This window comes from Passer montanus, unplaced genomic scaffold, assembly GCF_014805655.1.
Source record: "Passer montanus isolate IOZ18808 unplaced genomic scaffold, ASM1480565v1 scaffold139, whole genome shotgun sequence".
Lineage (NCBI taxonomy): Eukaryota > Metazoa > Chordata > Aves > Passeriformes > Passeridae > Passer > Passer montanus.
In genome coordinates, this window is record NW_024360830.1 from 493,569 (window position 1) to 507,178 (window position 13,610).

General features: G+C 42.4%; 1 protein-coding gene across 1 annotated transcript; it reads left to right on the forward strand.

The window, feature by feature from the left end:
- Positions 1-1,054: 1,054 nt before the first annotated feature.
- LOC120497842 (protein-glutamine gamma-glutamyltransferase 6-like) lies at positions 1,055-12,392 on the forward strand. Its single transcript, XM_039699787.1, is given in 12 exon segments — positions 1,055-1,268; positions 1,982-2,221; positions 5,906-6,024; positions 6,263-6,388; positions 6,722-6,902; positions 7,140-7,275; positions 7,642-7,745; positions 7,935-8,177; positions 8,845-9,162; positions 10,106-10,269; positions 10,931-11,055; positions 12,094-12,392. Coding segments are annotated over 12 exon segments (2,121 nt in total). The 3' UTR covers positions 12,245-12,392.
- Positions 12,393-13,610: the final 1,218 nt, after the last annotated feature.

Sequence of the window (13,610 nt, forward strand, 5' to 3'; positions counted from 1 at the left end):
AGGCATTAATCCATCCTTTCCATCCTATTCTTTTTGTTGTTAATATTGTTATCTTTTGATTTCCCTTTAAAATGGTGGTGGTCATGTGTCCCCATCCTGACCCACTCCCCCCACCCTCAGCCTCATTGCACTTATGACACTGACCTTGATAAAACTGACTTTGAAGAGCCTTCACCAAGGTACTTGCCCTGAGCATTTGTGAAACTTGAAACACAGTGCTCCAGGTGTATTTTTCAGAGTCTCCCAGGGGAGATATAAACACAGAAGGTGCTTCTCAGCATTCCCAAAGACAGCATAACTGCTCAGGTTTGAGCATGGCAAGAAAACATTGAAGGGAAAACAATATTGCAAGGGATATCATATTCATATTTGTTTGCTAACAAGGCAGTTTAGGATTTGAGGTGTCAGGAACCACTTTATGGGTTTTAAACCACAGACCATAATAACAGCATATGTGCAGGAGGACACAGTATCAGGGAACTCCAAGCACACTGCAAGAATTCTTCTATGACATGAAGTTACTGCCTACTAGAACAGGAACTCCAGTGGTCCAGCTGCCACTTGGAACAGAGCTGCACTCAGACAGATGGATTGATTTGTCAAAAGCTTCAGCATGTCCTCAAATACCTCTTGTTCATCCATGTAAGACAGATGATCTCTCACTATGCATTTTCCCTTGCATCTAGGCCAAATGGTATCAGGATCTAAGCAGAAAAAGTAAGATGTTCTAATTGCCATTCCTGTGATCCTAAAATAATGTATGTTGAAAACATAGAGGGGCTGCAGGACACTGTCTTTGGTGCTGATTGTGAAATGACACCAATTTGCCCCTGTTAATTTCTTTTTAAGTCCAGTGGTAAAAGATCATCCAAACCTGTATAGGAAGTACATAAGTGCTCTATATGAGGGCTCTTTAACAAAACCCAAGGAAATATTTAAATTATTGACCAATAGACTTAATTTAATGGGGCATCTGCTTTTTAGTTGCACTTCCTCCCACAAAAGGTAATTGCTCTTACTAACCTCATCATGCCACTAAGCAGCAAATGACCTCATGCCAGTTGCTTCTTCGTGACTTTTCTTGTGTTTTATAGACCTGACCCCAACACACATCAGCTGGCAGCCGTCAGTGAACGCAGCCAACCACCACACTGACAGATATGCCAACACCGAGCTGACTGTGAGGCGAGGACAAGCCTTCAACATCACCCTGTACTTCAACAGGCCGAAGCAGAATGGGGAGAGCCTGGGATTTGTCACTGAAATAGGTAACACTCCCACAGCTAATCCATGCTCTCAGAGAGCTGCAATCTTTACTCCTTGTAGTTCTCTCCTTATTTTATTTAGGCACACGATTTTTCTGCCTGTATTTTTAGTGCTTCCCGCACCCCAATGTGCTCAAGTGTGAGGTTAGTGTTGAAAGCACCCTGTAGCAGGCCCAGGGCCTGCAAGGCCTCCTTGGAGCTCAGAGGCCTGAGCTAGGAAATGCCAAGTCATCATGACTGGGCCTTAGAAGCCCCTCTCTTCCACCTTTTGGACCCTGCTCATCTCTCTGTAAGCCTATAGGTCATTTTCCCCTGACCCTTACTATTGGACAATCTCCAAAACCCCTGTAAGGTATATAAACCCCTAATTCTGCCTGGTTCGGCAGAAGAGCTGTCACTGAGAACCTTTGTGGCAGACCCTAATAAAGAATCCTGCGGAACCTCATACAGCGCTTCTCCTCTCTCCCCCTGCATCTGCTGCTGCGGCACCTAGCAAGCTAAAGAGCTGAAATCACAAAGAGCTGATAATCACAAAGAGCTGAAATCACTTCAGCTTGCTTAGGCTGTCGGCAGCTGGGAACTGCTTGGGAGTTCCTACGCTGTACTGAGCCCACTGAGCTGTCCTGGCCACGGCGCCCTGCTGGGTTTAGCCCGGCTGGAAACTGCCGCGATACCACCCTGTGGGATGGAAAGCAGTGACTCCTTCTTTCTGGCAGGGCCATCCCCCTCGGAGTCTCACCGCACCAGGGCAGCATTCAACCTCTCTGAGGCGGGGGGCAGCGGCTGGAGTGCTGCCCAGGGGCCCAGTGACTCTGCAGCCATGAACTTCACCATTTCCAGCCCAGCCAACGCCGTCATTGGGAGGTACAACCTCAGCCTCCGTGTCACCTCAGGCAACAAGATCTTCTCCAGATACCTGGGCCAGTTTGTGTTACTCTTCAACCCCTGGTGCCCAGGTAGGTGCCAATGCCTTTGCTCTTGAGCACAGCTGACCTTGTTGTTTTCCTGCCTGCACAGAGCTGCTCCCTCAGGCTGTCTCTCTTTGGGTCACCAGAGGCTGCAGTCTCAGCTCTGTGCTCGGAGATCTGGTGTCACTACATTAAAAACCTGCTGCCACCCCCCTTGTACTCTAACTCAATGTGCTGTATGGGGCTGTATCACAGACTCTTCAGAACTGAGCAGATCACTTTTTCTGTTGACAAGGGCTTCTTTGGGCAAATTCTTCCAGTGCATCACTGTCCTCTGGTAAAGGATTTCTTCCTAACAGCTAATCTGAATCTCTCTCTTTTTAGGTTATAACAGCTCCCCCTTGTCCTAGCACGCTCGGTCCATGTGAAGCATTGCTCTCCCTCCTTTCTATAAGCCCTTTAGGCACTGGAAGGCCACAATGAGGTCTCCTTGGAGCCTCCCCTTCCCCAGGATGAACACCCCCAGCTCTCCCAGCCTGGCTCCCGAGCAGAGGGCTCCAGACCTCAGAGCAGCCCTGTGGCCTCCTCTGGAGGCTCTAACAGCTCCTCATCTTCCTTGTGCTGAGAATCCCAGAACTGGATGCAGTGTTCCAGGGGTGTCTCACAAAGGCAGAGCAAAGGGGGACAATCCCCCACCTCAACCTGCTGCCCACCCCTCTGCTGGTGCAGCCCAGGATGTGGTTGGCATTCTGGGTGACAGGCACACTGCTGGCTCCTGTCCAATTCCCATGTTCTCCTTTTGGGTTGAAAATGGAGACCTCTTGTTGCTCCAACTTTTCTTTTCTGCATTTCTCCTGCAACATGCTGAGGCTGCAAATTTCTAACCTCATATTTTGCAACTATGCAATAGTGTAGAAACCTGGATTAGCCTGAAAACATGACACCCTGGTGTTAAGAGAACTCTTAGCCACCCCAGTGAGTAAACAGCTTATAAGAGAAAAGTAGCCACAATCATCCACTGTTTTTCCCCATGACCATATGTTAGTCAAGAGCCACTAAGAAATGCGTCAATAGCCAAGATGAAAAAAGCTGCTAATTAGCTCAGCAAGTCCTGGAAGACAGAAATAATTATACAAATATGTTCAGGAAACTCAGACCATCTCTGCACAGTCCTGAGGCAAAAAACCTCCCCAGAAACCTCTGAAAAATAATTTGTGTGTAACTTGTAATTGATGGAAGCCACAGTGCAGGGACAGCAATATGTGACAGCTCCTGAACTGGAGCACCAGCCTGGTCATGGTACACAAGAGACCAAACTCTTCTCAGATGAAAACAGAAAAATTAAGCTGTGCCCATTACAATTTTAAACTAATGATTTTGTGGAAGTGTCCTCCAGATTTACCAGATGATGCATTGGCTACTGACAGATAAAAGGGAGTATCCTTAATGCTGAATGAAGGATGCTGCTGAATAAGTTCTGCAGAGTGCAATAGCTCCCTGATCCTGAAAAACAGGAACAGATTCAGTTTGAGGGTATGTTACCACTATTGTAAGTGTCATAGCAGAAGGGAAATGGGAAATTTATTTTCTTGGCAAAGGATAAATGGCAAATCTGGCCTGTGGATATGGTTCCAGGTGGGAGATTAGTCCTTAAGCTGAGGAATACAGAAATTAATTCATTAACTGTGGTATCAATAAAGAACTACTTATAAGAAAACAGTCAGGACTAGAGATGAAAGAAAAAATATTGAATTGGAGCAAAGCTACTAGAGTGTGGATCCTCAAGTGTCATCTGAAAAAACACTCAGATCAAATAGTTCATCACTGACTTTGGCACAGTGACATTAAACAGCATTGTCCATGCCCAGATGGGCTGGGACAACACACAGAAATAACTGGCTAACCTTAGAGAGTGGAGAAGGTGAGAAGAAATAAGATATAATAATAGGAAATAAAAGACCACACCTCTAGGGAGAAATAACAATGATTTCAGTGACAGACTTATCATCTGGAAATCATGAAGAATGTGAAAGCCCTTATTAATCAGAGAACAAGAACCAAAGTGAAATGGCCCTGAAAAAGGAAAATGCAATCTTAAACTGTGTAAGAGAAAATAGTTAGTCAGATTTAAATATTAATGCCATTGGATAAGACGACAAAAATTAAACCATGTTCAGTGAAGGATAAATTAATACATGAAAAATCATCTGGATGAGAAAAAAAATTCTAGTTTAGTAAGCTATAAAGGTTTATTGAGAGCACATAAACCTTAGTAAAAAAGAGATGTTCTTCAAGTGATTATACAAGGACATTTAGATTGCTCAGAATAATAAAATCACAGGGCTAGAAGGATCTTAGAAAGTCATCTAGTCCCACACCAGGGCTCTGAGGCAGGTTCAGTTCAGCACTTAGATCATTCCTGAGAGGTCTTGAATTCCTTCTCAATGACCAGCCATTAGGGAAGCTCCAGCACCTCCCCTGGCAATTCCCTCCAATAAAACACAAACCTTTCTATTAGATCTTTATCCTATTAACTAACCAAATCTTTCTTGCTTTGACTTCAGTATATAATTTCTCATCCTACGTATGACAGACACTGAGAATAGATTTTATTTCCCCCTGCCCCATCCTCTTCACAAGAATTTCTGGAATTGATTACAATGCTTGCGCCATTCCTTGCTCCCATTTGCTTCCTACCTTAAATAATTCAGAGTTAATTCATACTTCAGATTTTCAGGAATGCTGAGCATTTTTAGTGCTCCTCCCACTTTTTCCAACTGGTCTACACCTTGAAATGCAGCACCTGAAACTGCACACAGGTCTCCAAGTCCATGCTACCCCAAAACTTCAGGAATCAACAGTGATGATATTATTTTTTAAAAGTGTGGACAACAACCACAAAAATAGATTTCTATCACATGATACAGTTTTTAAAATAAACTACAATTTTTTTATTTGCGGGAAGGGAAGGATGGGAAGTTCCTATAGGAAGGTAAAGAAGTTGATTCAATAAAATAGAAAAGCTGATCTTTTTCTATGTATTTCCTGTAATCCTGAACCTTTCAGAAAATATCTTTAAACATTATGGAATTGAAAGCAGAGCTAAGCAGATATTGCTGCCTAAAGAGTAACCAAAACAACCTAAACCTCTGTGGGAGGAGCCAATGCTTTCATAGCAGCTAAATACTGTGCCATAAGCTTGGAAAAACAATGAGGAACAATAAACTCCAAGTGAATGGCTGAGCAGGTTATCCTAATAACATTCCTGGTAGGACTTTGGAGCAGGCAAGCAAAGGGCTTCATTTAGGAATCTTAAAACAAGAAAAACACATCTGGAAAAAAAGAGAAAAATGTCATCTTTGTTGTTCTTTTCAAATATTTTTCAATCTGTTCCACTTCTAACTACCCCGAGAAGACAGGAAAATGTGGTGAGCTAGCCTGGACTTTTGTCTATCTTCCTCACAAAAACGCAATGTGCAGACAGGGGACATTTAGACAATACACAAGGCTACACTAAAAGTAGGGGAAAAAAGTTAAGTAATATAATATGGATCCTTCTTTCAGCCCCCCACATCTTCCCTGGCCATATACAATAACAGACATTACCACTGAACTGCACCTGTTCATTTCTATTTTGCAAATATAAGTTTTCTCCTTGCTAAATCAGGACAGAAATGTTTCTGAGAGGTTTCTGGTATTCTCAGCTTTAAGCCTGCCCAACTTGGTTTTCAGGTGATGATGTCTTCATGTCCAATGAAAACGAGAGACAAGAATATGTTCTAAATGAAAATGGAATAATCTTTGTGGGCAATGCAAGGTACATTGAAGCAAGAGGGTGGTATTACGGACAGGTAAGTCACAAGGAATTTGTTTGGACTCTCATTCTGTCTCCAGCAGCATTTATCTTATCATTATTTGCTGTTTCTATAATAACTGCACCAACCTGGGTAGCCTTACTTGTGGTTTCCTCACAGTGTGCCCCACTGTCCTTATCACCTTTGGGCTGGGATATCTCATGCAGTAAAATCTCCTTTAATTCTGCTTGTGAAACCATCCATTTCCTTAAAAATGTATCTTATTTGATCACAGTTTCAAGATCTCCTAAACATCTGTCTCACCATGCTGGATCTGAGCCTGTACTACCGCCAGGACCCAGCCATGGACGTATCCCGAAGGGGAGATCCCAAATATGTGGGTCGAGTCATCAGTTCTATGGTAAGGAATGGACAACCTAACCCCAACCCCATAGGAGGAAGCAGAAAGCACCACTGAGACCCAGCCACAAGGAACAGAATGAGCTGGGTACAGTGCATTGCAGAGAGTTCATTCCCTGCATTCTGTCCACTGGCCTCCCTTTAGATCAATGGAAATGACAACGACAATGGAGTTCTCCTGGGGAAGTGGCAAGGAAGTTTCCACTCGGCCCCAACCCCACAGGAGGGAGCAGAAAGCACCACTAAGACCCAGCCACAAGGAACAGAATGAGCGAGGTACAGTGCGTTGCAGAGAGTTCATTCCGTGCATTCTGTCCACTGGCCTCCCTTTTAGATCAATGGAAATGACAACGACAATGGAGTTCTCCTGGGGAAGTGGCAAGGAAGTTTCCACTCGCATGAGAACCCCTCCAGATGGGATGGCAGCGTGGTGATCCTCAAGAAATGGCGTCAGGACAACTACAGACCTGTCCAGTACGGCCAGTGCTGGGTTTTTGCTGGTGTGATGTGTACAGGTAAGCTGCCAGGACAGAGGGCTGGGGTGAAATCAAGGCATCTGGGACCTCTGGTTTTATCAAAACTACAAAGCAATAATTTCTTCAAAAGGAACAGTGCTGTGAAGATCATTAATGCTGAAGAATCACAAAATATTTAGACACTTTGTTTCTCAGATATTTGTAATTATTGAACTAAAGTTCTGGGTGTTCTGTTGCATGTCTTGCTTGTTTGTTTTTTTATAAAATATATTTCAGTTTTGAGGTGCTTGGGGATTCCAACTCGTTTGGTTTCAAATTTTAACTCTGCCCATGACGTGGATAGAAACCTGAGTATCGATAAGTACTATGACAGCTCTGGAAGGAGTCTTAATATCAGCAAGGATTCCACATGGTAAATATAATTTTTTCCATCTCTCCAACAACAATAGAGAGGCTCTAGGAGACCTAAAAATACTAGTAGTACAAAAGCAACGGAGTGGGCAAAAGGTAATACAACCATCTAAATTAATACTGCAGACATCCATTTGGAAAACAAACAAACCACATACTTCATGATTTTCTCCCTCCCTGCCCTGAGGTCTATACCTCAAAAGCAGGCAGTAAATCTGTCCTTTGAAAGAGGTACTGTAACTTGACACTTTGTGTCTCAGTTTAGAGTTTAGAATTTTTTTTAAAAAAACACTACTCCTCTCCAACTGGAAGTTTGCATGACTACTCTATATGATTGTTCTTTTTAGACATTGTTCTTTGTCTCCAGGGATTATCATGTCTGGAATGAAAGCTGGTTCATTCGCCCAGACCTGGGAAGGGCATACAATGGGTGGCAAGTTTTAGATGCAACTCCACAAGAACAAAGTAGAGGTAACAACCTAAGCTCTCAGCCTGACTTAAGAGTCCTTCTCCAAACTGAGCAGAACTAATAACGTTTAACTTTTTGCAACTCCACAAGAACAAAGCAGAGGTAACAGCCTAAGCTCTCAGCCCGACTTAAGAGTCCTTCTCCAAACTGAGCAGAACTAATAACGTTTAACTTTTTTTTTTACATTTTAGGAATTTTTCAGTGTGGCCCTGCATCTGTCTTAGCCATCAAAGAAGGTGAAGTCAACCTGGATTATGACACCTTGTTTGTGTACTCAGAGGTGAACGCTGACTGCAACAGATGGATTGTGTACAATGATGGCACCAAGAAAAGAGTTTACTGTGATACTGAAATCATTGGCAGGTCTATCAGCACCAAAGCTGTGGGCAGCAATGGCCGTGTGGATGTCACTGCTAACTACAAATATCCAGAAGGTAGAGGAATTAGCACCAGTGATCTCCTATTATTGCCTACTGAATCCTTGGTGCTGGGAAGCTGCCATGGATTACCTGCTTGGTTTAAACATCTCTTCCCTGCCTTCAGAAAATATTTCTGCCAGTGTGCTCAGATTACTTTCTTAATACAATGGGTGTTATATTTCTGGGTTTGTGTATTCAGTAGCTTCCTTACTAAGGGACATTACAAAATATACTTTAGTCCCTTCCACAGAAGTGTAAAATTTAATGCACACACAAAACAGGGCTATAAAATATATTTTACTACCCAAGGCAAACAAACCCTCAGGGTTTCACTCCTCAGTGTTTTAGTGCAACTATATTTAATACAGAGGCTGTCTGCCATCAGATCAGCAGAGTATCACTTAGCACATTACTGCATGTTCTGACCAGAGAAAAAGAAATCTCACTTCTAAACAAATGCAAATACAAATGCATCATATTTTATTTTAGTGATTTATTCACCTTGTCATGGTTTAACCCCTGTGAAAAACCTGAATAGAGACTTAATGAAGATACAGGGAACTTTTGGGTATTGCATGTTTCTGAGTGATGCTGATACCCTGTGTTGGTCTGAAAACCTTTACACAGAGGAAGTGCATTTGCAACAAAAGTAGAATTTTACTTTGTTCTCTGCTTAAACCAGGTTCTTCTGAGGAAAGACGAGTCTATAGAAAGGCCTTGAGTAAGATACTGGGAATAAATATCACAGAAGGACACACAGAATCTCCTGGGGGAAGATCTTCAGAGACAATGAGAAACCCTGGCATCGCTGGGAAATTCAAGCTGGCTGAACCTCCCGTGTTTGGCAAAGACATTAACCTGGTCCTGGTCCTCAGCAACCTCTCCTCCGACCGCAAGAGCATCAGGGTGGACATGAGTGCCTCCACCATCCTGTACACCAGGAGAGCAGTGGCAGAGATCCTGAAGGCAGCCACTTCTGTGGAGCTTGGTCCTAGACAAGGTAATTCTTAATGTCCCTAAGGAGCCAATATAGCTCTGCTCCTAGCCACAGGAAGGCAACTGGAAGGGGGAAGCACCAATATCATACCTGTATCAGCTTTTAGTGCAGCTGCTCATTATTTATGAGTACTTTTTATTTTTTTTCATCTAAGATTTTTCACTAGTTCAAGCATTAAGTGGATGTCTCATGAAATGTTACATAGGAGCCTACACTTATGTTATAGCTCCGGGAGCAGCACTCTGTGTGTGTGTCATGGTTTCTGTATGTACATTTATGCGCATGTGTGTGTGGTGATTATTAGATGGGAACACATCTTACTCTTAACAACTAAAAAAGTCTGATGTGTGTCTTCTGGCACCCAACAGGCAACACATGAAAAGAAATCAACTAGGAAAAAGCTTAAAAGTTGCAGTGAAACTCTGTCTCTCTTTTGAAGAGTAAAGAGTATTGAAATTATTATAGAGATCTTTTTCATCCCCAGGAGCTACAAAGATAAACATTTTTCCCATACACAGCAGAAAAGTTGTAGGACTACAATGAGCAACTGACCAGGTCACTTGAAAAGGATCTCTGTGAAACGTGACCCAAACTTTCTTCTTGACTGAGGTAAAATAAAAAGGATATAAGGAGGGAATAGATTAAAATAGTTATACCTCTAATCAAAAGAAATACAAAGGACAGGAATCCAGTAAAATGCAAATAAGCAGACTCCTTCAGTTTCAGGCCAATATCCTCTATTCAAAAGTGTAAGGGTCAAATGAGTTCAAGTAGGCAAGGATCACCAGAAAAGGGAAATACACAATCACTCTCACAAGAAGGAAATATAAACAAACTCCAGTGCCATCTTTTTTTCTCTTCAGTAATTAATAAAACCCCTCACTATAACTCTTTTCTTTTTAGCTTGCTTTGAAAATGTAATGATTCCTACATGTCTGAATTTTAGGGAAGCATATCCGGGTAAAGATCCCTTATACTCATTATGGAAAATATCTGACCACTGACAAAAGGATCCAAGTTACTGCTTTGTGTGAAGTCATGCGCTCGCAGGGGCTGAAGCTGCTGGTGGAGAAGACAATCATTTTAGAGGACACAAACATCATCATTAAGGTGAACAATTTTCTCCCTGATGTTCTGAACAGATGCTAAAAGGTCTTTCTGGAGCTCAGATCTTCAGATGAAAATCTGGGGATAAATGTATTACATTTAGGCTTCCATTTCAGATGTTGCTCCAAAATTCTGCCTGCTTGAATTGAGAATGAAAGGACGTGAGAGGCCAGTTCTGAACCTTGGCCTGAATCTGCCTTGTTTTTCAGAACAGCTCTGTTACCTTCTTTTTTCCCGTCACAAGCCACTGCCTTCTGTTCCACAGTACTTGTTTTCATTCCATGTATTGGCAAGTGTTTGTGTTGTCCTTGAAGAACTTTGCCAAAATACAGATTTAAACCCTTAGTTCTAACCAGTGCTAGAGCCAGTTCATATTGTTTTAACACTTTAATCCTAATCAATGATGTGCCAAAAAAGCCACTCAACAACCAAAAGGTCAGACAGATTTCATGGGACATGTCTGTGTAGCCAGGGCTCTATTTCATTGAAATTATGCACAAAATATTGCAGACAGCTGGACAGCCCCATTGAGCTGAGCCACATCCAGCCTCAAACATGAGGAAAGCTCGTGTTTGCCACCTAAATGCCACTTGCAGCTGCACTGAATCCTGACTCCAGGAAAGCATGAAGCAGGGAGTGATCAGAAAGGTGCTTTGTGCTTCAGGTGCCCCGGAGGATTGTGGTGAACAGAGCTGTGTCCCTGGAGATCTCCTACGCCAACCCGCTCCCGGAGCCCGTGAGCCGCTGCGTGCTGCTCGTCACTCTGATGAACCAGCAGGTCAAGATCAAGTAAGTGCAAGCTGCAGCAGCCCCTCACTGCTGCCAGCACCACCAACAGCACGTCTAACTTCTCCAACAGAAGGGAAAACCACACTTGATTAGTCATTTTTATATTTTTTATTTCTGAAAACAAAAATGCCACCAAATATGTAGATATGATTCCTTAATCATGTGGGGTTTTTCCCACATGGAGCTTCTTTTTCAAACCCGCTAACATTATTTTTTCCTGGGAAAGCAAATGCATGTGTCAAATTCCTTTGTCTCTCTGCAGCTATTCTACAGTTTGGCATTCTGTTTTTATTTTTATATACAATACCCTGATACTACAAAGATAATTAGGCTAAAGCAAACAAGTTAGACACTCCCCTTGGTCAAGCCCAAACAAAAAGTTGCTCTGTTCTCCTTTAAAGCAGGAAAAAACTTGCCTTTTGAAAACATAAAAGCAAATTGTTATTTTTATTATTTTCTTTTCCTCCAGACTCTGCTGCTTTATGGATCAGCTCAGTGTTGAGTATTAGTTTGTATTTCCTAAAGCTTCTTCTATTGTAAAACAGCCTGACTTGCTTTGGCTGTGGAACTATTTGGACTTAATAATCCATTAAAAAAAGGGAAAACATTATTCCAGTAAAAGACTAAGCCAATTTAGGCCAAAAGGAGATACACACCAAAGCACAATGGTCATTAGAAAAATCATTATTGCCAAAATGGATATGAACCAAGCAGGCATTGGACAGAGCACTGACCTTTGACATCAAAGCTTTTCTATTCTGAGTTTGTGCTGACTATCCAAATTTGCATCCAGCCCTAGGATGAAGCTGTGACATTGCACCTCTCTTTTCCATAATTCCATTTGAGAGTAAAGGGAGATGGTTCTGTCCTTTCTCATTTCTTAGTCTACACAAAGCCTCAAACCCTCAGTAATTCTCAAAACCCAAGGCTGGGTCTCAAATAACTACAATTCTGTTTCTTGGGAATCTAATAACAGACAATGCAAGCCTGAACTAATTTTTTTTTTCTTTTTCTCTTTCTATTCTTTTTTTTTTTCAGTTTGGCACGACTGGCACCGAGGGAGAGATCAAAAATTTATTTTGAGTTCACACCTCGTAGGGCTGGGCCCTTACAGCTGCAAGTAGACTTCTCTTGTGACAAATTTTCACACGTTAAGGGATTTGTAACACTTGCAGTAGCACCTGCATAATGTGATGGAATCAACCTTCCATTTCAGCATTAACACAGCAAGACACTCTCCTCTGTATAGGGACAGTGGTGACAGAAAGGAACTTTGCACAAAAATTGATGAACTCTTACATTGCAATAGAATCAAGTCTACTTTCATGGTGCTTAACTATTTAGTCTCTAATTGCATTTCTCTTCCCTCCCACTCCCTGACAAAAGAAAAATTAAGCCCTTTCTTTATAGAAATAGTTTCACTATTTTCAAATCTCATTCTGTTAAGCTCCCAGTTTTGACTTTTCCTCAAATAATTAATACAATCTCCTTTTGACCACACTCTAATTGTCAGCAATAAATAAAAATCATTCTCAACTGTATTGCTTTGTAATGATTTATATATTCTGTGGGGGTGTTACAAGAAATCACAAGACTAAGGAAAAGGGATTTTTTTTGCTTCATTTCACAAGCCACTAACCTAGAAGAGTGGAACATTTCCTCCATTGTTCACCTAATATCTAATATGGATTTTTTACACCTATAGTTCCATGAATGGGGAGGAAAAAAGCCTAGGGAGGATGGGAAAAGTGATGCTTGGCAGTATTTGTGTAGCCTGTGGGCACAGGCCTGTCACAGAGTGGAGAACACATGCACATATTCAAAACAGTAACTTAATTCTTATGCAGCCTGACAGAGTCCCAGGCTCCACAAAGCACAGGGAGTGTTTTGCAATAGTGTGGCAGCCCAGCCACACAGGGTGAATAACTCCTCTTGCCCACCAGTGCAAGGCCACTGAGGACAAGGAGCACATCTGGCTTCAAACCTTCCCTGTGACCCACTCAGGGGCAGCCCTGACCCACACTTGTCAGTGTCTGCAGACAGAAGCCTCTTTTGTGGGTTCCCAATCCCAGCCTCTCCAGGTACCAGGTCTCCCCTGAAAGCCACCTTGAAGTGAGGATTCCCTGCTCCTGCAGCCTCTCCAGGGCTGCTGGGACAGGTGATGGCTGGGCAGGTGCAGGAGCTGCCAGGTCACCCTCGGAGCAGGATGTGGGGCAATCGTGGTGTGCAAACAACTCTGCCAAGCCTGAAGAGTTATATTTGCTGTGTGACTTACAAAAAGTTTAAAGCAGAATTAATAAGCTGGAAGAGAGCTGTTGGGCGTTATGGACATGGGCGTTTTTGTCTGACAGTTCAGAGTTTGAGGTTTCAGAGTCTGAGGGATCCAGATATAATCACAGATTTTTACAGGAAAAAAAAAACACACAAGAAACCATAAAAAAACCCCTTTAGATTCCCTTTTTAAAATATGTATTTTAACTGCAGGCAGTTAATTCACCTTTTTGGTTCCTGGCAATCTTGATATGAAAGTGGAAACAAAACAGAAAACAGAACTG